Source organism: Pistacia vera, unplaced genomic scaffold, assembly GCF_008641045.1.
Source record: "Pistacia vera cultivar Batoury unplaced genomic scaffold, PisVer_v2 Contig104, whole genome shotgun sequence".
In the NCBI taxonomy this organism is placed as follows: Eukaryota; Viridiplantae; Streptophyta; class Magnoliopsida; order Sapindales; family Anacardiaceae; genus Pistacia; species Pistacia vera.
In genome coordinates, this window is record NW_022195071.1 from 263,993 (window position 1) to 290,068 (window position 26,076).

Genomic DNA, 26,076 nt, shown 5'->3' on the forward strand with positions numbered 1-26,076 from the left:
AACGAAAAACTGTTAATTTTTCCTACAAACTTAAGGATTTGATCGAGCAATTACTTGTGATAAAAGTAACCAAATTAATCTACTTAAGATTGTTGTAAAACTCCGTTAAAACCTTGAAGATCCTCTACTAGAATCACAGGAAGAAGACGCTGATGCAAGCTTTACTTGCGAGATTTGCATCGAACCTGTTGATGCTGGTTTTCGGCACCAACCAATTGTCACGTGGGTTTTGCTCTTTGATGAATTATTGCATGTGATAATGGATATATGAAATGAAATAAATGCAGGGAAAACTTTTAAAGTGGTTCGGATGCTAAGGTAGCAAGTCCTACGTCCACTGAGTTGTATTGATTTTAGTGAGGGTCAGGTCGCGAAGCGGACTGACGTACAAAAAGTTATGAAAAGTAAGTGTTTTTTTTTTTACAAGAGAGAGAGTTATTCTTTTTGTAAAGAATGGCCGAATCCCCTTAATGGAGGGGTCTTCTCCATTTTATAACAAATTGAGGCGTGTAATCATCATTAAATCCATGGGTTGGTGTGATTGTCAGGNTTGTGTGTGTGAGTTGAGTGTCGTGTTGGCTTAAGCCAGGCTTTCACAAATTTAATGTGTGCCTCATTACTGTCCTTTATATCAGAAGAAATCTCTGAGAGATTGACATGAAGAATTTTTTATTGAAATAAAAGGGATCTTACTTCTCCTAAACTAAAACAAATTCTCTAAAGGAAAATATTTCAGAATAATAAAAAGGAAAGTGAATAAATTTCATATGGGAAACTCACTGCAAAAACCAACCCAAAACGGAGAGAATCCTCAACAAGAAACTCAAGAAGAAGATGATGTTGATTCAAGCTTCACCTGTGAGATTTGCATCGAACCCCTGTCAGCAAACAAGAAATTCAAGAACAAGAACCGTTGTGTTCACCCTTTCTGTCTAGACTGCATAGCCAAATACATCGAAGTCAAGATCGAAGATCACACCGCCAACATTCAATGCCCCGGATTGAACTGCGAACAAGTTTTAGATCCTCTCTCGTGCAGAGCGATAATCTCACCAAGTGTTTTTTCAAAGTGGTGTGATCTTCTCTGCGATAATTATGTTCTAGGGTTTGAAAGGAGCTATTGCCCTGGTACGAATTGCATGGAGGTCGTGGTGAACGAGTGTGGTGGGAATGTGAAGAAGAGTAAGTGTCCAAACTGTAGGCGATTTTTCTGTTTTCAGTGTAAGTTGGCATGGCATGCAGGGTATGGATGTGCAGAAAGTAGAAATATGAGGGATCGGAATGATATCTTGTTTGGCCAGCTTGTTGAGAGAAATACATGGACTAGATGTCCTGATTGTGGACACTGTATTGAGCTTCGTGAGGGCTGTAAATCTGTCAAATGCAGGTTTTTATCTGAAACTTTCTCTTCTTCTTGTAAAAATAATTAAGAATTAACTTTTATTAATGAGACTTTCAAGTTCGAATTTAAAAAATTCCATAAGATATTGACTAATTATTAGTTCGAATTTCAATGTGAGGTTTAATTTTTTTTTTTTATTAATTTAATTATTTTTTGGTTGCAGATGTAATACTTGGTTTTGTTACAAATGTGGGAAAAAGCTTTATGCTCCTTTGTTTATATGCAAATGCAGCCAAAACCCTTGTCATTGCTGGCATGTCACCACTATTATCGGCTTATTTATATTTGTTCTACCTCTAATAATTTATATTGTTGCTGTTACTTCCTGAGATTAATTCTCCAATCTTGTAAAGGATAGCTGCAAATAAATTATTACTGTAACTTTGATCTCCTAATTGCATCAAACGAATCATTCTGAAACATCTCTCGACTTTGTTATCTTAAATTTCTCAAGGAATGAAAGAATGTTCTAAAACATGAAAAAACTCTAAAATATCTCTTGTTTTAAGGTTAACCTATGATTAATCTCATCCAATCGCTATGTCTAACCGCTGTTTATATATTTTTGCCTCATGTTTGATCATATGGTGCTTCAAAGAGAGAGCATTGATTTGCCATATCAAACATATATATAAAAGTTTTACGGTACTATCTGTAATTTTTTAAAATTCAAACTCGTTAATAAAACTTTGAGACAAAATTTTATAGTTTTCAATTAGTAAAAGTTTGACTGAATTTGTGTTCTTTTAGTATTTTACCATCTGAGAGACATTTTTAATTTTTGATGGTCGAGAAGATAGACAGGCTGTTTGACATAAACACTAGTTCTTTGAGAAGATGTTTATGCTATTGAAGAAGTACGGAGAGCTGAAAGTGCTGCCATTGTCAACCAGGATTCAGAACTCTTCATAACTACCGATGTAGGCCGCAATCATGAGCACATCGCGACGAGGGTGTGGTACTAGATCGCCTTCTTCTTCTTCCGTGAAGCTGATGACTTTGGCCTCCGCCTTGGGTCATTTCGACGAGAGTTTGGCCTGGAGGATGAGGACTTGGGAAGCTGAGCCTGTTCGCGCTTCTCGGGCATGTTGTGCGTGTAATGACTCTCTTTCTAACTAGTATACCCGTAAAATAACAATAAAAACTTATTAAATATATATAAGAAAATATATAAACGAGTATAAAAGTATGGACCCATATTTAATTTTCTTTATACACAAAACTTTACATAATATAATAAAGTCTCAAAATATTAACTTGACAGTTTTGCCCAACCCTTCCGCTACGTGACTATTGCAAATGACCGCATTTCACATGTTCCCTGCAAAAACATTGAAAACAACGGGGTGATCACTAATTACTCAGTAAGTAAACCCGCTATGTTACCCTTCTCTCTTCATTGCTTAAATTCTGAATTTCTTTCCTTACTTCACACTCCCCCATTCTTCTTTATTCTTTCTCTACTCTTACTCTGTTTTTCTCTCTGTTCTTTCTTTGTTCTTTCTCTCTGTTCTTTCTCTATTCTTTCTCTATTCTAATTTTCCACTACTCAAATAAAGGGCATACAGAGAAAAGAAACAGAGAACAGAAAAGAAAGAAGAATAGAAAAGAAAATGCATAGTTTATACATTTGTGCATTTGCATTATATATATATATATATATATATATATATAATGCAAATGCACAAATGTATAAACTATGCATTTTCTTTTCTATTCTTCTTTCTTTTCTGTTCTCTGTTTCTTTTCTCTGTATTTCTTTCTTTGCTTCATTTTCTAGTCTTTCTTTCTTTTCTTTTCTAATCTTTCTTTTCTTTCTTTCTAGTCTTTTTTTTATTTCTCATTCTTTTCTTTCTTATTCTTTTCTTGTCTTTCTCATTCTTTTCTTTTCTTTCTTATTCTTTTCTTTTCTTTTCTTTTCTTATTCTTTTGCCAATCAGACTCGGTTGAGGCATGGATTTGGAATCTTGGCCGTGTGAGTGTATTCTTCTTTCTTGGGTACAACCCTCATCGACTTGCACTCTTACGTACTGTACCAATTCTTCTTTCTTCTTCTTAGGCCGCTCACTAAAAGCGACGTGCATGTGGGGAAAATTCTTCTTGTCACTCATGGTTTCCCATCGCAACAACCTTTTCTTCTTTTTATCTTTTTACACTTCTTTAAATAAAATTCAGATTTGGAACTTCTTTAATATTCTCATTTCTTTCTATTTACTCTTTAACATTCTTTAGTGCTTTTTTATGTTCTTATGAATATGTATGCATGTAGATGGTTTCATGGTTATAATTCTTTCTAAATTCATATGTTTAAATGCAATTATGCAATATAGAATGCAAACATGTCATTCTCTACCATCTACAAACTCATCTCAATATAACACATAATCATACTCATACAAACACTTCTCTTTGACATTTCATCAAACAACTTATGTGCACAAAGCAACTCTAATTTGACTACACTTCTTTCTCTTTTCTAAGCCACCAAAAATTGGGAATAAAACCCTCCATATTTAACGCCAAATCTGCCCAAAATATACACTTCAATTCTTCCAAATTTCATCCAAACATTCATCAAACATCAAATACATCAACACAACTTCTCATGGATAAGTTATAATCAGCATTCAACACCAAATCCATCAACAATTCTACATATAAAACATATATGTGCATAAAAGAAATTCTCTACACAACATAACTTAAATCATCCTTAGGGTAGGATTTACTTACCTTATATATGAGCAATCCAACCCTTTAAGAATCTTCTTTGATCCAACTCTCTTCCTTTTAAATCCTATGAACACAAACCATCAAAATTCAGCACTTTAAAAATTAAAACTCACTTCTTAGTGCAAGGATCTTACCTAAAGATGATTGGGATTGAAAATCCACTTAAAAGTATCCAAAATCTATGAATTTCCTTTGAAGAAGAATTGAAGAAATTTAGAGAATATGGAGGTGAAAGTGGCGTGAAAATGGATGAAGAGTGGCTAGGGCTTCACTCTTCAATCTTTGATATAACATAAAATTATATATTTAGTTTCCCATTTTGCCCTTGCACTTTCTTTAAAATTTCATCTATGTCCCTTAATCAATTACCATAATGCCCTCATTTTTATTGCATTTTCCATGAAATTTTATCTCTTTTCACTCCACACAATTTCAACTAATTTTGAGTGAAAAGACCATTTTACCCTTAATGCAAGTTTAAGGCATTTTCTTCGCATTTTCTCAAAATAACTTTAACAAAAAATCAACTAAAGGTATAAGAGCATAAATTAAATTACGTACCTTCATGTGGGCGTTACAGTGCGCTAGCCCGTCAGGAATCTCTAGTGACATTAGGTCCTCCGTAAATCATCCTGACTTGGTGGCCCTTTCCTTGAGCGGATTCTGGCACTTGCTCGCCCAAGTCTTTTCGGTTACACAGGTTTAGTGTTTTATCTACAAACTTCGTGAGGTGACCTTTCCTGATGAGGCCCTCGATTGCATTCTTCAGGGCACGACATTCGTTCGTATTATGACCAATGTCCTTGTGGAAGCAACAGTATTTCTGGGAGTCTCTCATGGTCTTCAGTCACCTTAGCTTTTCAGGGGGAGACAGTTTCTTAGCCTCACTAGAGACCACTAGGATTTCATCTATTGGGATGACTAGACGTGTGTACTGAGAGAAACGAGGAAATGGCTCTTTTTCCCATCTTTGGTCGACTCTTTGCCTTTTCGAAATGTGGCATTTGTCCCGATTGCTTCGCTTGAAGCCCACTCTCTTTTTATCTTCGGGTCAGTTATCCCCATATCGGGTAGTGGTGTTATCTAAGACCCCACCGGTCAATGTGACCACTGAGCATTCTACCTATTAGTATTTCGTCACCATTTGAGAAAATTAGGCGAGGCTTACATGATCTTCTCCTCATAGATCTTTCCACAGCTCGGTCTATGACTTGATCCCAGCGATTAGGAGCATCCAGATTGATTGCTCCAACGCGTTCACAACCTTAGATTGCTCATTCTGAAATCTCGTTAAATATGATGTCAAGCTTTCACGTCCCTCTTCCCATTGGATATTACTTACGTAACTTAAAGGCATGGCGAACCACCTCCTTGCCTGGAATTGTTGGCAATAAAGCGAAGCGAACTGCTATCAAGAGTGGATGGATTTGGCCATGAGTCTCTTGTACCACCTTTTGGCAACTCCTATTAGAGAAATTGCAAAAACAACGTCATTTTGCATGATTGCAAATTTGGTGCAATTCCATCAAATCAGTGAAGGCATCTAGGTGATCCCTGGGATTCAACGCATTCTGAGAAATGGGATTTACCTATATGTGCAAGAGGGTTTTACTCAAAGTATCATTAAAGGACTCAGTATTCCTATATTAATCTAGTCCAAAGGAAAATCAACAAGAAATCAGCCGAAAGTGGGCATCTCATCCTAGATATACCTAGTAACTGTTTGGACTGCACTCCTAAGGAAAAACCATCAGATGGGCTTGAATTATCCAAAGTAGTTAGCTTTCAGACTAAAAAAATCGAAACAAATATGAAAAAACAACATTTCAAGTTTTGTGAACAAAAGCTTGCTTATGGAAACCTCAAAATATCACTGGTATATAAGCCTGCAATGCTCTCAATGGTAGCCATTGCAACTGTTTCTATGTCTACGGGGCATTTCTTTTCAAAAGCTCGCTCGAAGTTCTTTATGTGTTCCAGCCCTTCAGATGGGAAATGCTCAAGTATGGTTGTAGCTAAGTTAGCTATACTAATTAGTTCATGGAGACACTAGGCGGGATTTGCTCTAAGTATGGGGTTTACCTAAGGTGGTTATACTAATGAGTTCACCAAGACAAGAGGCAAGACTTTTCTTCTTCCCCAACATTTTATTTCCCTTTTTTTTTTTTTTTTTTCTAAGGTGTGGTAATTGGCCACGTCTTTGGTACAACTCTGAACTCAAGACCAAGGGAAGCTTTCAACCATGCACCCCTCTATCCATTCGACCACAAGAAGGCCTTTGAGTCCAAGCTAAATCATAATAAAGAACAAACAGATCTCATCGTTCTCAAAGGAAGAATCAGAATCATCAAGAAATTAACTATGTGGACATCACAATGAAATTCTAATATAATTGGTAATCCTTGATACATTATTTGTGAGAAATTAGATTATGAGTAAAAAGATAATATTTTTTCATGCAAGAAAGTGTCAAATTTCTAAAATTTATGAAAAAGATTAATAATACAAGCCTAAAAAATTACTTGTGCAGGAAACAAAAGATCATACTAGTGCTAAGAATGAGATAACTTGTAGTCTATAGAAAACTCCGTGTAACTAGAATTCAGAGGCTATAGTTGTCATAGTAGGAACAAAAATTAGAAAAGCAAGGTGATGTAAAGCAAGTATTCCCTCATTCTCTGTTGAAAGAAATGTCTAACACAGTTATTTTACCTTGCCATTTTCTTGCCCAGAAATCTAAGGCTTACGTAGAGATAGGTCTTTCACCCGCCCCGCCCCCCGACCGAATGGGTCGAGGATTTCTCAAAGGTCTCGAGAATGGAAGTAGGATATACCCCGAACCTAGGGACGAGGCGGGTATGGTGTTAGGCGTAGCCTCTCCCCACACCCACACCTACCCTGCACCTGCCCCAACCCACCCCACCCAGCACCTGCCCTGACCCCGCCCCGTAAATTAATTAATTAATTATAAGTTTTATAAAATTTTGTATAATATAATAGATTTTGTGTAAAATGATCATCCAATGATTTAGGTCACCAATTATATTCTAAAACTGATTTGAATTAAATACATTATATAACCCTCTAAATTAATTGAAAGAAAATATTAATAAAAAACCAGGTTAAAGAAAAAAATTAAAGGATCTAAAATATATAACCCTCTAAATTATGCAACCTGTGATTAATCTAATCCAATGGCTCTCTTATCGTTGTTTATATTCTTTTGCCTTATGTTTGATCATATGATGATTCAAATAGAGGGCATTGATTTGTTATGTCAAATGTATATACAAAAATTTTGTAGTTTGTATGTGACATTAAAAGAAAGAAGACATCCCAAACCTAATTAAATATCTCCGATTCAAAGATCAAAAAGGGGAGGAGTGCTGCGCAAGTTGCAGTAGTGAACCAAAGGCTCAAATAATCGCTTAGAGTCATCCCTGTCATCCCTACAAAACCAAATTCGAGGGCAATATAGCCGACACTTGTAATGATTCTTGCTACACTTCCAGCCTTTGGCCACAAACTAAGATATCACAGAAGCAATAGAGAAACGTCATAGCATTGCAAATGGTAGCAAATTGCTTGAGAATTTTAGCATTATGTAATAAACTACTTTCATCATACCCATGTGTCAAGAGACCGGGAGCTAATTGGGCAGCCATAACAAGTGTTGCCTCTGTCAATCTACAGTGATTGAATAGTGGTTATACTTCCTAATTTCCAGGTTGAAAGAAGGCCATCGCTCTCTTAAGAAATGTTGCCCTTCCTCTTAAGAAATGTTGCATTTCTCTGTGGTTCTAACTCTATATTTCTAGGTACATGGATGACAGTCCCCTTTTCCAAATCAGCTAAGGACGCCCTTGTGCTCTTAAGGGATGATGCATGCTACAACTCTAAATCTCCAATTTCAATCTCAACATGGTCTCTTTCTCTCTCAAGAAATGTTGCATTTCTCTGTGGCTCTAACTCTATATTTCCAGGCAAATGGATGATAGTCCCCTTTTTCGAGTCAGCTAAGGACGCCCTTGTGCTCTTAAGAGATGATGCATGCTGCAATTCTAAATCTCCAATTTGACTCTCAACATGGCCTCTTTCTTTCTTAGTATCAGATGATACCACATTTTACGAATAGCTTGCTTCATGAGAATTATTACACAATGGTTTAAACTCTAGGTCTACGCTCCCTACTTTTAAGCCTAAACAACATAATAATGCCCATCAAATTTTCATCTCGAATCCCATCCTGAACAAACTCCCTTCCTTTCCCAGAATCTGATGATTCCACATTATATTACAGCTCCCCGCACCCACAGTCGCACCTGCCCCGCACCTGCCTTGACCCTGCCCTACACCAGCCCCGTCAATTAATTAATTAATTATAATTTTTATAAAATTTTGTATAATATAATAGATTTTGTGTAAAATGATCATCCCATGATTTAAGTCACCAATTATATTTTAAAACTGATTTGAATTAAATACATTATATACCCTCTAAATTACTTGAAAGAAGATATTAATAAAAAAACCAGGTTAAAGAAAACAATTAACGGATCTAAAATAGAATATAAGTATAAAACTAATTTGTTACACTTAAACAATTAATCTCTCAAATTGACATGTTTTTATTACATAATTAGCTTTTATTTAAGTAAATTCTATAGTTTATACTTTATAATAATAGAATATGATTCCATAAACTCATCTAGTCTTACTCCATTGTCCATTCTCAATAATTGTTCAATTTTAATTTGTTCGAAAATATGTAAATGTTAGTATATATGGTATGTTAATGTCTATGATAGATAAAATGTAAAGATTTTCTATATTCCTATAAATAAAAAAATCAAGGGGATGAAATAAATAATTATCCTCAAATAAACAAAATGTACATTTGGGGAAAATTCTTAGTGAGCATTACTACCCATTGGGGGATAAATCCGCGCAGATATTACTACTTTTAAAAAAAAAAAATTATATGTACAATTTCTAGATTTTGGGCCACCCTAACAGAAATATTAATGTACAATTAGGTTTTATTTTGGCCCACCCTAACAGAAATTTATGGATCCACCCCGTGAATGCAACCTATGATTAATCTAATCCAATGGCTCTCTTATCGCTGTTTATATTCTTTTGCCATATGTTTGATTATATGATGATTCAAACAAAGGGCATTGATTTGTCATGTCAAACGTATATACAAAAATTTTGTAGTTTGTATGTGACATTAAAAGAAAGAAGACATCCCAAACCTAATTAAATATCTCCGATTCAAAGATCAAGATAGGGAGGAGGGCTGCGCAAGTTGCAGTAGTGAACCAAAGGTTCAAATAATCGCTTAGAGTCATCCCTATCATCCCTACAAAACCAAATCCAAGGGCAATATAGCCGACACTTGTAATGATTCTTGCTACACTTCAAGCCTTTGGTCACAAACTAAGATACCACAGAAGCAATAGAGAAACGTCATAGCATTGCAAATGGTAGCAAATTGCTTGAGAATTTTAGCATAATGTAATAAACTGCTTTCATCAAACCCATGTGTCAAGAGATCGGGAGCTAATTGGACAGCCATAACAAGTGTTGCCTCTGTCAATCTACAGTGATTGAATAGTGGTTATGCTTCCTAATTTCCAGGTTGAAAGAAGGTCATTGCTCTCTTAAGAAGTGTTGCATTTCTTTGTGGTTCTAAATCTATATTTCTAGGTAGATGGATGACAGTCCCCTTTTCCGAATCAGCTAAGGACGCCCTTGTGCTCTTAAGAGATGATACATGCTACAATTCTAAATCTCTAATTTCAATCTCAACATGGTCTCTTTCTCTCTCAAGAAATGTTGCATTTCTTTGTGGTTCTAACTCTATATTTCCAGGCAAATGGATGGTAGTCCCCTTTTTCGAGTCAGCTAAGGACACCTTTGTGCTCTTAAGAGATGATGCATGCTACAATTCTAAATCTCCAATTTGATTCTCAACATGGTCTCTTTCTCTCTTATCATCAGATGATACCACATTATACGAACAACTTGCTTCATGAGAATTATTATGCAATGGTTCATACTCTATACCTCCATGCCTACGCTCCCTACTTTTAAGCCCAAACAACATAATAGTGCTTGTCAAATTTTCATCTCGAATCTCATCCTGAATATACTCCCTTCCTTTCCTAGAATCTGATGATTCCACATTATATGAACAGCTCGCTTCATTAGAGCTAGAAGCAAGTGATATGGCGTAAACATCATTACTAGTCGAGTTAGACGAGCTAAAAAATGAATATGGTATTGTGCCGAGTAGTTTCCAACATGATGAGCCACTATACTTATCCAAAGCACAATCCTAAGAAAAGAATTAAAGTTAGTATATATGTAGGAATTATCAAAGATGATTATAGCTCGTAGGTTCAGTTTAACACATGTATGAGCCAAAAATTGTCTTGGGCCTTATAAGGCCCAACCATGTAACATCTACTATGTGTTCCAAGGTCGTGGCCGATTGGGCCTGCATCAAGGTTCGTATCATAAGCTAGAGTCACGACCTTAACCCAGATTCTCTCCAGATTAGGCCTCATCATTGGCCTATCCGGGGCCAGACCCATTGTTCCGTAATATCCTTTAAGGGCCCATAATTCCACTAAAATACTAATATATCTACTTCCTATTTGGTTTTTATACTAATTCACTAAAGATCCTATATCTTATGTGAATTAGGACTCTCAATCCTAGAAAGGGAAGTAGATCAAGTATTTCCTATTGACTAGGATTCTACTATTATGGACTCAAAGTCCTACTAGAATTCGAAGATCTTGTGACTCCTATATAAAGAGATCCTACCTCTCACAAAGTATTCAATCTCAATACCTCTTACTTGCAACCAGAGTTCTTGCTCTTGAGAACTAGCACCTTCGTTGTAGCTCTATTCTCTAATTAGACACCACACTGGTGTTTTACGTAAGCTTCGTGCTTGCTTTCTTTGTGTGTAAGGTCAACGGATTGTCAGTGGTCTCAACCTTACAAGATCAAATATCATTCTGTAATCATAGATTTTAGGATCTACAACACACTGACAAAAAATCAAACCATATTTAGAAGGCAAAGATGGCTCTTAAAGTTATTCCAATCCAAGGTTCTTCTAAATCTATCAAAGTTCTTTCAAGCCAAGAAATCCAAATGACCAACTGGAAAAAATATAATCTGTGTTTTTCCATACTTGCTGCTTCTCTTCTACTGCTACTTCACCATCAGTATGAGAATAATCAAGAAACCATTCGTAAACCATGTGGTTTCGATGCCCTTATGATTTCCGTCATGTTTTGCTTCATGGGTGTTTTTGGTGTGTCGTTGGTTAGGAACAAGCCACAACTTGAAGCACTTCGCAAGTTTTACTTCGTAATCTCAATGGTGTCCATGGATTCAGCTTTGTCGATTCTGGCCTTGGCCTTGTTTTCTGAAAGTTTTGGGTTGGTTTCTCTAGGAAATATATTGTGGCAAAATGAAGATGGAGAAGATCACTTAGAAAAACTGGTCCTCTTCCTAAAAAAGAACTCTCAGAAATTACTTAAGGCCTAGTTTAGTAGAATTACTTGAAGTCTTTCTGTGATATGTAATATATTCAATATAATTTCGCTCTTCTATTAAAAATTCAGACTAACCTGAAATTTCTTTTAGTAGTTCTAGGATTTTGTCAAGATAGTTCTTAGATTTATGACTTGGGTTTGATTAAAACCTTGTGGTTCTGGGCCTAGTTGAAATCTATATTATTCTCTTTTATGATTCATGCATAAAATTTTCAGGGCACTACAGGCATCTTGGCTATTGGCTTTAATCTATGTCGTTTTCAATAAATTTCATGGTTTTTCAGAATCAGGAAAGTAATATTTATGTATCACAACTTCTCCTTGTTGATCATCTTGTTCTTTCATTCAGATATGATAGAACTGTGAAAGTTACTGAATTTTAAAACTAAATACCCTATTACAAATAATCTTTGAGGTAATTCATCCAATACTTGGTGTGCCAATAATCTTTGTGGTAATTCATCGAACATTTGGTGTGCAGGAGAATTTGGTGAGCAGAAAAGCTAATCAAGAATCCCAAATTCTGCTAACTGGCCAGTTCTTATGACGATCTATCCAACGGAACTAACAGTGTTGCAGGACTCGCCACCGGCGAGTGAACCCAAATCCTGTCGACGGTAGTTAGCCGACATACATGCCGGCCAAATTTTTATTCTTCTCAGATTTTTTAAAAAAGTTGAATAAAATAAATTGAAATTGAAGAAAGGGGTTTAAATGTAATTTTCCAATTGGTGAAGCTAATTATGATATGCTTGTAATTTAGGGGTGTAAGCAACATTAATTGTATAATATATATTATGCAAGGCGATGAGAATGCCCTTTTACCGTTAAAAATAATGTCTTAATTTTAATGATGGGTGGGAAAATGTTTTTTTTCAAACTTTTTGGGTGGAAAAATATTTACGCCAAAGCTTGGGTGGGAAATTGTGATTCTCCCTTTATATAACTTTTTAAATTAAAAAATAATTAATGTGCCATAAATGGCACATATTATGAAGGCGAAGCAAATCTTAAAATGTACCTTAATTACATATATTATAATGTTAAAATGATAAATTATACATGTTATCTTTTTAAGTAAAGAAAATTAAGACATATTTTATTTGATTTTTTTAAAATAACAAAATAATATTTTACTTTAAAATTTTAAAGCTCTTTTAACATTATTCATACTAAACTGAAACCCACTTATTATACATATATTGGCTAGCTTCTGATAGAATTAATACGGTATAAATAAATAAAATTATAAAATATAAAATATTGTTACAATCCAGCATTGCAGAAAATTAAAGAAACAACAGAATGTGATAAAAAGGAGCTTAATCTTCATGGTTTTCACAGCTTCCTCATGCAGAGAAATACTTTCTGATCAAGCTGAAAGTCTGAGACAATTGAAGGATTTCCTTTCAGCATCATCAAAAGCCCACTAAACGAAACATATATCTCCCTGAAAAAATTAAAAAATATATATATAATAAATAGATGAATTTATTAAGTTTGTATAAAAAATCATATAGTCGAATCCAGCGCACATCAAGTGTGGCAACTTCGTACTAATGCGAACTGCTTAATTCAACTGATTGGATTGGATTGGATTAGATTAGACAATAAAGTCTTAGATTCAAATCCGGCTCATATCAAGATTCAGAATGTTTATTTATATTTGTTAAGTTTCGAGAAATAATAACGATATATATATACATACGCTTTAATATTTGCTCCCGAACCCTCCTCTAGGATCCTGTATATCTTCCCATACATGATGTATTCAAATTTATCTGCTATTGTCTCTCTCCCGCTCTGCAAATAGAAATAAAATTGTAACAATATGCTAATATTAGGTTACACAATTTCAAATATTACTAAATAGAAAGCAGAACATTCAATAAGACTCAATAAAAAGAATGTAACTCACAATCAATTTCTTATTTCTGTGATTACAATTTAAAAGATTAAAGTTTAGGGTATTCTTCCATGCTAACAGGGATGGTCACTAGATAGTATATCTAATCGTTAACTTTAAGACCCTAGAAGATTAGTCAATGTGCGCGCAAGCTAGATCGTATACTCTCGGTCACCAAAAAAAAAAACAAAAACAAAAACAAAAAAAAACAATATAATTCTTCCTTTATTACTAGAAATAAATCAAGATTTTATCTTAACCATAGCATTTGATCAGTGCACTATCATTCATACTAACATTTTATAAGATTAATATTTAATATATTTTTCATAGAACTAGAGATTAATTATCTACATTAAGTAAAAAATTAAAAGAAAACGGTTTTTAAATGCCTTATAAGTTTTTAAGACTCTTCAATCGAAGACGTTCCCAAAAAATAACATAACCATGTGGATGGTTTTAAAAAAATGTCACATATATAAGACATAATATTTATTGAATGATCTCGTCATGTTAGCTCAATGAGATGTGAGATCATTAATGCAAATTAAGAGAGGAAGATTACCTGAGAGTAATACTCGGAGACAGTTGAACCATCTTTGTTGATGGTAGGAGTTAAAAGAACAACAAACTTTTCATTTTCCTTAACGGGATAAATCTCAGTATTAATATCAAGCAGCATGTACATTTCAAGGCTCTCACTGTCAGCTTCTATGCGAGACACTACACAAACAAAATCAAGATACTCTGAGCATGAAACAATTAGGCAAAACAAATAGAATAAACTTAATCTAATTAATAAACATGTAAGTAAAGGGTCAAATTTAGTCCATTAAAATGATAAAAATATATATAATTTTTGATAAAGCATGACGATGAACTACAAAAAAAAAAAAAAAAAGAAAAAATCCGGAAAAGCGATCTAGCTCTGAAAAAATTGCTTAATTAACACTGAAATCATCTTTGATTTTACAATATGTTAAATTCCAATTTTATAAGCCAGATTTACAGTGGAAATTAATTCATTAAAAATGGATAAAATCTACGAAGATTAACTCAAACAAAATCAAAAGAAAGTATGAAATACAATAGGATGAGGTTGATGTTTAAAGGGAAAGGAAAGATGTAACTGTTGTTATCATAGCCTATAGTTATTTATTTTATTTTTCTTTATTTTCAATTGATAATAGAATAGAGGATATCCATAATCATATACAGAATCAATAGATCACAAATTAACAAAAAAAATTATGATTATCTAATGAAACCATCATTGAAATTAAATTCTGATAATACATAAACTGCAAAACACTAATTAAGCCTAAAGGTTCACAAATAATTCACTCAATATATCCATCTTTATTTCATTAATCTAAAGCCTGCATATTAATCACAATTACAACAAAAGATAATACCAATGAGCACACTATAATTAAAGCGTTCGTGCTTATTAGATTACTCAACAATAAGATCAAATCATGAAAGAAAGATCAAATGGATTTTGAATTAAAGATAGCGAAAGAGTAAAAACACATTAAATAAAAACAAGTTACACAAATACCTTTGTCGAATTTTTTTCCATCTGCATTTATTTTGGTAATTTTGAAAGTATCTTGCATCTTTACTACGAATTTAGGCCTGTAAAAATTATAGAACAAAATGAAGATTACTTGAGAAAATCGGTTAGACGTTATTACTTACTATCAAAATATTAAAAATGGGCTTAATATAATTTATTAGGGTATTTTGTACTTGTTTGGCAGTCAAGAAAGCTGAGGAAAAAGAGTAGAAACGAAACCCCTAGAGTTTCTTGGCAACCAAACAGAGAGAAAGAGAAGAGGCTAATCCAGGAAGAGTTCTGAATAAAGTCTGCAATTGAATTAGGGTTTCTATAGAATCCAAAATCTTGTTCTCTACGTACCACGTTTGTAAGACTAATGCTGGCCGCTTACTTGTCTGAGTTTCATTGGACGAGCATTAGATAGGAAAGGCTTAACCCCACTATTTATATAAAAAAAAAAAAAATGACAGTAGCCTCCCTTCTTATGTCTACTAAAACTCTGTAGAACCCACTATTTTAAAAATATAACAGTTACCTCCCTCCTAACTAAGACCTGGCAAAACGGTGGGTGGGCCGGGTACGGGCCGGGTAAAACGGGTACGGGCCTTATACGGGTCGATATATACGGGTCCAATATTTTGGACCCGTGCCCTACCTTATACGGTACGGGTGGACCCGGGTGGACCCGTTTTTTCTCTCTCCAGATTTCAGTTTTAACAGTTTCACCCCTAACAGTTTTCAATTATGACAATTACACCCCAAAATTCCTGCAGTTTTAATTTTTTACATTTACACCCCCTAAATCAACTACTCTAAATTCAATTCAATTAAGAATATAAACAAATATGAACCAAATAAACAAATAACACATAAACAAACAATAACATATAATACAAAACTACAAATACCAACCACAACAATACAAAATCACTAATACATAATTACACATAAACAAACCAAATAGTCAATAACTATAAATACCAATTAAAATAAACAAATACATAATCCAATATTCACAAAAAAACATTCTTAGAATAGCAATGTTCATTCCACAGTGGCGTGATAGAGTCTCTTGATTCCCGGTCTCGAGATCAGTCAATGGCACATCAAAATCATCATCCGAATCATCTTTCAGCTCATCATCTACAAAACAATGATCAACTACAAATATTAATAAATGTAAATAATAAATATACGAAATATTATGTTAACATGTTACAATTGGTCTATTTCATAATAGATTCTATGTAGCAATTATGCATAAGTGAGTTATTTATAGATTGATTAATGTTAAATTATAATAGTCCCTAATTACTGATAACATGAACTTGAAATCCCAGATTTTTCACCATTATGAAACTAAAGATAACTAAAACCGCACTAACTAAACTAACTTACACACACCCTTCTGCTGAAATGAGATTTGCAATTCTATTCAAAATATCAGCAGAACACATTGGTATCTACAACTTCATTGTGTTTCACGTTCCACATTTTCCAAGCAACCAAACAAAGTCTGCGCTCCAAGGACCTATAATGATCATCTTAATCACAAAACTACAATTAAAGTTCATCTGCTCAAGAATTTCGCTCACTTTCGATTAGTGTCTTTTTTCTTTTTTTTTTTTTCTGTTCATTTCAATCATCACAAACCCATAAAAGAGAACACATAAACAAGATCCATTGCTATTCTACTCTTTCCAATTCATTTCCATAACTTTCCTCCACTTTCTAAGTAACCAAACAACAAAATTTAAAACCAAGCACAAACTGAAACATAAAACTATACCAACCACAAAAAAGAAAACCAAGCAAAATTCATTCCAAAAAAAAATTCATTATCACTAAAGTACGAATTTAAAAAAGATCCCATTTGTTTCCAAAACCATCAAAAACTTCTCTTAAACTATGATAATCATCATAAATTCCCCTAAGATCACCCCAAACCTCTTTAAATCTCATCAAATTAACCATAAACCTCTCTCACAAAGGGACCTATTTGTCAATTTTCCAAACCAGTCCATCAAACTGTACCAAACCAAACATAAGCAACTATGAAAGAAACTCAAACAATTCTTCCTAAAAACTCTTCATTCGAGTAAAAATTCATTCGCTTCCCAAAAAAATAAAAAAATAAAATAAAAATAAAAATAATCGAAAAGGATTTGTTTTTGAAGAAACCTGTTTTTGCCAAACTTCGCTTCTTATCTCTCTCTGAGCCTCTATTTCGTTACCGAAGTGACGAAGTGACGAATATTAATCGAAGAAGACTGATGAGGCGATGACTGATGACGAAGTGACGATGCGGCCGCGATCTGAGACTGAGAGATCTGAGATGAGATGTTCAGATGAGAGTGAGACTGTGAGAGGGAGGCGTGACCGTGATTCGTGATGAGTCTGATGACTGATGAGATGCGTGAGAGGGAGACGTGAGAGGGAGGCGTGACCGCGTGAGTGTGAACTGTGACTCTGTGAGAGGGATTCGTGATGACTGTGACTCTGTGAGAGGGAGGCGTGAGAGGGAGGCGTCAAGCGTGAGAGGGAGGCGTCAGGAGGCGTGAAGTCTGTGATAAAAAATTAAAAACTTTTAGGGATTCATTCAGTTCAAAACAGAACAGAAGCCTTGGCTTATATGGGTGCCCGCGGGTGTCCACGGGTTCACCCGTATGACCCATAATTTATTGGACCGGGTACGGGTACGGGTCACAAAAAAATGGGTTTAATTTATTGAACCCATACCCTATATTTTTTACCCGGGTACGGACCGACCCACGGGTCCATACCCGTTTTGCCAGGTCTACTCCTAAGTCCTAACGTCTACTAAAACAATAGGGGAGCTAGTGTTTAATCATTTAAAGTAATGAGATCCCAATAAATTCAGCGAACCTTGAAGGACCTTGTAAACTTACCCAATAGGAATAAAATCATGTTTAATACATGTTTCCCCAACGTCTCACTAAATTAACAATTTTCCCATAGATTTATAGAATAATAATTTCCCCCTTTTGTCAATGTTTCATTAGGGTTTGCTATTTTACTTGATGGATCAAGGTGAAATGTGCAAATTAGACGAGAAAAACCCTAACAGAATACTGATGACGGGGAAGAAATTGTTATATACTGAAATTTGGGGGGGAATGGGAGTTGACTCATAATAATAAAGGAAATGTGAAATTGGTAATGGGCCTATAGGCCGAAGGGATAAGATTGGCGTTGGCCCAATTCTATTTGACCCAGGATTAATTTCGCAAGATGTCTGCCTTGGGTTGTTACACAGTGTTGTTAAATAATTAAAGACAGAACTTTTATTTAAATAAAACAAAATATAATATTAATTTAATGATCAAAATTCAATTAATGACATTTTCCTTCCTGAGGTTTGGAGAAAGCATTACTTTGATCCAGTAAAATCTGAAAATGTCAATATAATCTCTATTAGACTATTGCAGTTTGAGAAAATTAAACAGTATAAGGGTATAGTTGTCATTTACATTTTTAAGAAAAAAATTAATAAAAAAAGAAACATTTAAATTTATTAAAAAAATTAGTAAAAACAATAAAGGGCAACAAAATTTTAAAAAAAATTATAAGAGATTATTATTATTATTATTTTTTTTTAGTTTGGTTTTGAATGTATGGATTTTTATTTTAATCTTTGATTTTTGTTGTAAAATTGTTATTAATTCTATTAATTTTATTTTCATTTTTTATTCTATTATAATTAATTATATGAATCTCTAAAGTCTTTCATTTTTATTGTATTTATATATTGTTCTTAATTTGGTCAGTACACTATCATTCATACTAACATTTTATAGGATTAATATAAAATATATTTTTCATAGAACTAGAGATTAATTATCTACGTTAAGTAAAAAATTTAAAAGAAAATGGTCTTCAAATGCCTTATAAGTTTTTTAGACTCTTCATGTCACACATATAGGACATAATATTTATTGAACGAATCTCGTCATGTCAGCTCAATAAGATGTGAGATCATTGTAAATTAAGAGAAGCAGATTACAGTAATACTTAGAAGAGTAATACTACACATACATCATTTTCATACAATATTTTCATACAACATAATGTGGCAAGATATGATTGGCTAATTTAAAGTTAAAATTAAACTTTCACCCAATCATATCTTGCCAGATAATGTCGTATAAAAAATGTTGTATGAAAATAATGTATGTATAGTATTATTCTACATAGAAACAATTGAACCATCTTTGTTAATAGTAGGAGTTAAAAGAACAACAAACTTTTCATTTTCCTTACCAGGATATATATCTGAGTATTAATATCAAACATGTATAGTGAAAAAAAAAAAAAAAAAAAAAATCCCCCAGAAAAGTGAACAAGCTCCCATAAAAATTGCTTAATTGACACTGAAATCATCCTTTTATGATATGTTAAATGCCAATTTTATAAGCGATTTACAGTGGAAATTAACTTATTAAAAAATGGATAAAATCTACGAAGATTAACTTAAAAAAGAGGGGGGGGGGGGGGAGGAGAACCCAAAAACAAAATCAAAAGAAAAGTATGAAATACAATAGGATGAGGTTGATGTCTGTTGATGCGTGATTTTTGCACCAACAAAACGCACGTGTGGGATACTGTGGTGGCCCGGAAGACACACGTGAATGTAATGAATAAAGAGATAGTAAATGCAATGGGGACAGTTTTTAAAGTGGTTCGTATGCTAAGATAGCAAGTCCTACGTCCACTGATGCTTATATTGATGACAAGGGTCAGGTCACTTTTAGCTGACTGACTTTACAATAATATTGCAAGATATTGAATACAAAGAATTTTAGGGAAGAAAGGATACTTAATCAAGCGTAAAATGTGCCAATCCCCTTCAATGAGAGATGAGCTTCCAATTTATAGTGAGATATAGTGAGGCAATGATCACTAAAACTGTAAGTTGGTGGGATTATCCGTGCAAATCCTTCTTTATGTCACATTGCCTACCTCCCAGAGTGATTTGCGTGATTTAGAGTAGGGATTGAACACATGGGAGCACCACAGCTCTTGGCTAGCCTGACGCTCACCCACTATCCTGATGGGAACAGACGGTGGTTGTCCCAATGATCTGACTTTTGTGGGCTGAGTGGACCTGACGTCAGCCCTTGTATTTTTTGGGCATAACAGAAGTCCCCTAGTTTTTAAGGTTTGAGAATTGAACCTTAGAAACTATATGTCATGCTGCAGCAAGATGATTTCTGGAAATTCTAGTCTGTTTGAAAATAGATTAGAGTGACATTTTTGTGAACGCGACCTCACATACTCATTGTTTATAGAGGGCGAGCGACCTGGACTCGTCTGATGTCACACATTGTTTTGATGAGAGGGATACGTTTAATGAAACAATCCCTGCGCTGGCAAGTGTGTTTCTTGCATGATGAATGCCAGCCAATCGCATTTAATGCGTTGCATGCTGGAACAGTGCACTTTACCAGAGCATTGAATGCATTGTACATTGGAATGGCGCCTCTTACCAGTGCATTAAATGAGGATTTGAAGCGCAATTAATGTTCTGAGAGGGGTATGGCCGTCGTTTGCGTTTCCCAACTAGAAAGATGAAGATTTGACTTTATCCAGTCATTTCGTTCACCCTTCTCCGCTGATGAGTGACATGTGGCCCAGATCAACAATAAGAAGCCTTTACTGCCCAAGCATCGTTTCGATTCTGGAAAATCCAAACGCCGATTCACGCGCTATAAAAACCTCCAATCGTTCTCAGGCAATGTCACCAGAGCCTTTTTTAAAGAGAACAAAAGCCTTCCATAAGCCAGGCACCTTTGGAGCAGAAACAATCGTCATACTCCGAGAGGTAAGAGTTTCTTTGTTACTGTTTCGTTATCTCCACGAGTTTGTGGCATCAGTCTTTTGATAATCCATCAGAGATTAGGCGTTCGCGCCAGGTTCGAGCCATGAATGGCAGCTCGAACCATACTGTTAGGGTTTTCCTTAGGACTTAGGGAGTTTATTTCTCCCACGTCATCGTACGAAATAGCGTACGGAGGCCAAATAACCCTTCTGCTTGTCGCTTTTACAGACTGGCAAAATGGATCCCTCAGCAGCCAAATCCGAGCAGGGAACCAGCTCGTCCCCGCAGGGTTCTCCTAGCGTCCCTCTCGAGGTTTTCTCGGTACTTACCGAGGAGGAACTCAAGAGGGTAATAAACCAATACGATATCGAGGTGGACGTTTTCCACGACTTGACGCATTCGTCACGATACCCGTCAAGTGGCCTGGCCGCGATCTCCGAGGAGATTATCAAGGGTGGAGGACTTATCCCCATGCACCCTTTCATCAGGTCGTTCCTGGACCACTTCGGGGTTGTGCCGATGCAGCTGACCCCGAACGCGTACATCATTGCTGTCGCAATATACATCGCATGTCAGGAAAACGGGCTAGGCGAGCTGACCGCCTTGGAGCTTGGCTGCTCGTATTTTCTGAAGAAGAGCAAGGACAAGGACTCGTATTACTTGTCCAGGCGACCAACCATTGCCGACGGGATACACAGTTATCCCAGCAACGCGGGGGCCTATGAAACAAAGTTTTTCTTCTTTCGTTATGATGGCCATTGCCGCTTCCAGGAACCGAGTATGCCTCTTTCCTTTCGATTGCATTTTTGCTTTGTTTTAGCGAACTCATTGCATTCGAGGTGTGTTCGTTCTAACGACCTGATTTTTTCTTTTTGTCAGTTAACAAGACGACCAAAATAGGGCTGCTCCATGATAAGAGAAGAATCCTGTACTTCGGCTCCCTACCTGAGGACAAGCGTGACATGAAGAAACTTGTGACGATCACGAACTTGCGGAAATACGGTTTCTTTAATGCAAGCGCGTCGTTAGAGCCTCCACCGAGTAAGTTCTGCTAATCGATTTTCCTCCTGGTCGTAACATAGAATATTTTTTACTAATGTTTTCTTGTGTGCAGCGACCATGCCACCGAAGGAGCCAGAACAGCCTCGATGAAAGCCTCTTAATTTCCCTCGATCGAAGAAAGCTAAGGCGGCCGAAGCTGCTCAAACCATCCCCTCGGCTGAGGGCGCGACCTCAGGCCAACCAGCGTGACCTTCCAGAGCTCCTCAGCAGCCACCTACTGAAGATGCGCCAACACAAACCACGAAGGTCTCCCAGCCGTCGCCCGCTCACCAGAGGATGAAAACAATGGCCCAGCGGAAGAAAAAGAGGCAGATTCAGGTCGAGGAGTCAGAGACCGAATCCGAGGGCGAGCAGCTAAAGAGGTCAAAGAAGGATGTTGGAAGGAGGTCGGGCAAGGAACCGATGGTTGATGTGGCCACTGTTGAAGGCGTGAAAAAGGATACCCCAGTGTTGGACTCGTTGGGGAACCTGCCGCAGTACCTACAACCGGTAGTTTATACCTTACTGGAATGCGAACTCTCAGAATTATTTGAGCAGTTCACAAATTTTAACGATGTCGACCTGATGTCAACGTCGGTCTAGCACTTAAGCAAGGTGAGCGAACAGTCCTCGATGAGGACTATCCTTAACTTCTTTCAATTGACTAACTCTATCTTTCTTTGTTCGCAGGCCCTTTTCTCCATGCGAATGTCTCTAGAGAAGGCTCAACTGGGAGCCGCAAAGGGGGAGGTTGCGTTGAAGGAAGAGAACACAATACTCAAGCGAAGCCTGGAAGCCGCCGAAATGGAGAGAAACTCATCTTTTGGATCGGTGAACAAGTTCCAAAACGAAAGGGATGCGGCTCTTCGCATAGTTGACTTCCAGAAGACACAGCTCGAAAAGCAGGGAGAAGAGATGAAAAAGCTGCAAAGGACCATAGCCAGACTTTCCAAGCAGGCCGGGGAGAAGGACCAGGAACTGAAAGTGACCTCTCTATAGGTCGCGCGAGCAGAGACGGAGAGAGAGGCTTCTGAGAAGCTAACGCAGGCTCTTGAAGTCGAGCTTCAAGAAAGTCAAGGGAAAGTTGCTTCCTTGACAAAGGAAATGCAGAAGCAGGTTGCAGAGGTCAAAGAGAGGGCTGCCGAATGGGCAATCGAGTCTATTTACGCCCTGAGGCTGAGGAATCCGTTACTCAACATGTCCAACCTCCCGGAGGACTGGCGCGAAACACTTATGACAATGGCGCGGGAGTATGATGAAGCAGCGACCTCCCAAGAAGGTGGTTCAGAACATGCTTCAGGCAAACCCTCGGCCGACCAGCCTTAGGATGTCGAGGTCGCTTCTTTAGGAATCAACTTAGGGTTCTCAGCCATGTCTTTTTTTTTTTTTTTTTTTTTGATGTACTCCTTATTAATAAAATTCGTATTTTTAACTTATGCAGTTTCTGTTCGTTTCATTGTACATGAGTGCTTTCTGATTGCTTACATTCATTGAGTCAAAGATAACATAACTCACTCGCACGAAAAGGATCACATACAAAGATTGTTACAAATGCCCAAGATAAAATTTTTACAAAGAAATGACTTACAAAAATTAAAAATTAATTTACAAGGAAAGCTGAGTTCAGAATTACTGATAGTATGGCCGAAGGTGCTCAGCATTCCAGGCTCGGGGTACCTTGGAACCGTTTAGCCTTTTGAGATGATAAGTCCCCGGTCTGGTTACTTTATCAATGCGGTACGGACCTTCCCAGTTCGGTCCTAAAACTCCCGCACTTGGTTCCCTAGTTCCGAGAAGGACTTCTTTTAGCACAAGGTCGCCGACCTGGAAGTCTCTTCGCTTCACCTTTGAGTCAAAGAACTTCTTCGCGCGATGCTGGTAGGCTGCTATCCTCAGCGAAGCCTTGCTGCGATGTTCTTCAACAAGGTCTAGGCTTGCTCTTATAAGTGCTTTGTTGTCGGTCTCATTGTACAAGTCTCTCCGAAGTGAACCGATTCCAACCTCAACGAGGATCATTGCTTCGCACCCGTATGCCAGCGAAAAGGGGGTTTCCAAGGTAGAGGTTCTTTTATGCTTTGGAAAGCCTGCTCGCACTCGGGCGTCCACTCGAACTTCTTGTTGGCCTTTAGTACATTAAAGAATGGTAAGCAGCAATCTGTTAGCCTTGATATGAAGTGACTAAGTGTTGCTATTTGTCCATTAAGACACATGACCTGTTTTTTGCTAGTCTAGCTCTCCATATCGAGCAGAGCTTGAATCTTCTCGGGGTTTATTTCTATCCCTCGCTGGTTAACCATGTACCCCAGGAATTTTTCTGACGATACTCCGAACGAACACTTGAGAGGATTCAGTTTCATTCTATACAGTCGGAGGATGTCAAACATTTCAGTGAGATGCACAATGTGCTCCGAGGTGACCTGGGATTTGACCAGCATGTCGTCCACATAGACCTCCATTATTTTTCCGATCTGGTCAGAGAACATTCGGTTAACCAACCGTTGATAGATCGCGCCAACATTCTTGAGGCCGAAAGGCATAACTTTGTAACAATACAGCCCTCGGTCTGTAATGAAGGACATATGCTCCTTATCTGGCCCATACATCAAAATTTGATTGTATCCCGAGTATGCATCCATGAAACTTAGCAGCTCGTGCCCTGAGGTGGCATCCACGAGCTGGTCGATTCTTGGCAAAGGGAAGCTGTCTTTTGGGCAAGCCTTGTTAAGGTTGCTGAAGTCGACACAAGTTTGCCACTTGCCATTTGACTTTTTTACCAGAACCAGGTTGGTAACCCAGGTCGGATAGAGTGCCTCTCGGATGGACCCATTTCGGAGGAGGTTTTCCACTTCCAGTTTTAAAGCGGCATACCACTCCGGATCCATTGCTCTTCTTTTCTGGAGAACTGGCTTGGCTTCGCTGTCGATGTTTAACGCATGACAAATGATGTCTGAGCTGATCCCGACTATATCCACGTGCGACCAGGCAAACATATCGACGTTTTCTCCTAAGAAGCTTATCAGTTCAGATGCGAGCTGAGGGTTGAGACTGCTCCCAATTCTTAACACTTGGCTTGGCTCTTTTGGGTCGACTGATACTTCAGACAAGTCCCCAACTGGGCCGTTGGAAGGGATTTCCTGAATTCGAGGATCCATATTATCCTCTGTTGGGCTAGGCTATGGTTCGATCTTGCTGATCGCCATAGCCTATCGGGGCGTGCTTCGCAGAACGCTCTTTCCTTTGCATGCCATGTAGCAGTCGCGAGATGCACTTTGCGATTTGCTCACTTCCCGTATCCCCGTTGGGGTGGGGAACTTCATCTTGAGATGGTATATGGAAGTGACTACCTTGAAGCTTCTTAGTAGAGGTCGTCCCAGGATTCCATTGAAGGTAGATGGGCAATCGACGACCGAGAATTCAGTTACCTTAGTCACCTCGTCATAGTCGCCTAGTGTGACCGAGAGTTGGATCGTTCCTTTGGGGATCAGGTGGTCCCCTGTAAAGTCATAAAGAGGGATCGAGGCGGGCTTCAGGTCGGCCTAGTCCAGGTTCATTCTTTCGAAAGCGGTCTAGAACAGAATGTTCACAGCGCTTCTGTTGTCCACGAGCATTCTGCGGACGTTATGGTGCCCTATGAGAGGTGTGATCACAAGGGCGTCGTCGTGAGGATGATGCAGGCGAGCTGCTTCCTTTTCATAGAAGGTGATCGGCTCCTCCTTTTAAGCCTTTTGTGGTCGCTGCGATGTGTTCATCACCCTGATCGGGTCGTGATAGGCTTCGCAAGCGTACCTTTCCTGCGCACCTCGCGTGTTTCCCGCGAGGTGCCGCCCTCCGAAGATTATGTTAAAGCTACTGTCCCTCTGCAATCACGACGCTTTTTCCCTTGTTCCTCTTTGTTCTTCTCTTTTGCGAGAGCAGAGTCATCAATATACTCTTTGAAGTGCCCTTTCTTGATGAGCTCTTTGATTGCTTGTTTTAGAGCTCGGCATTCATCGGTGTGATGCCTATTGTCCCGAT

General features: G+C 37.1%; 2 protein-coding genes across 2 annotated transcripts in view; one reads left to right on the plus strand and one right to left on the minus strand.

The window, feature by feature from the left end:
- The first annotated feature begins 767 nt into the window (after nucleotides 1-767).
- Nucleotides 768-1,430, plus strand: LOC116124878 (E3 ubiquitin-protein ligase RNF144B-like). The gene has a single exon (XM_031410644.1). The coding sequence runs from the start codon at nucleotides 768-770 to the stop codon at nucleotides 1,428-1,430; it is 663 nt and encodes a 220-aa protein (XP_031266504.1).
- An 11,623-nt stretch (nucleotides 1,431-13,053) lies between these two features.
- LOC116126030 (DNA-directed RNA polymerases II and V subunit 8A-like) overlaps nucleotides 13,054-26,076 on the minus strand; it is a 97,994-nt gene continuing 84,971 nt past the window's right edge. The window contains 1 exon segment of the mRNA XM_031411725.1: nucleotides 13,054-13,165. Within this exon segment, the coding sequence (XP_031267585.1) occupies nucleotides 13,054-13,165 (112 nt within the window).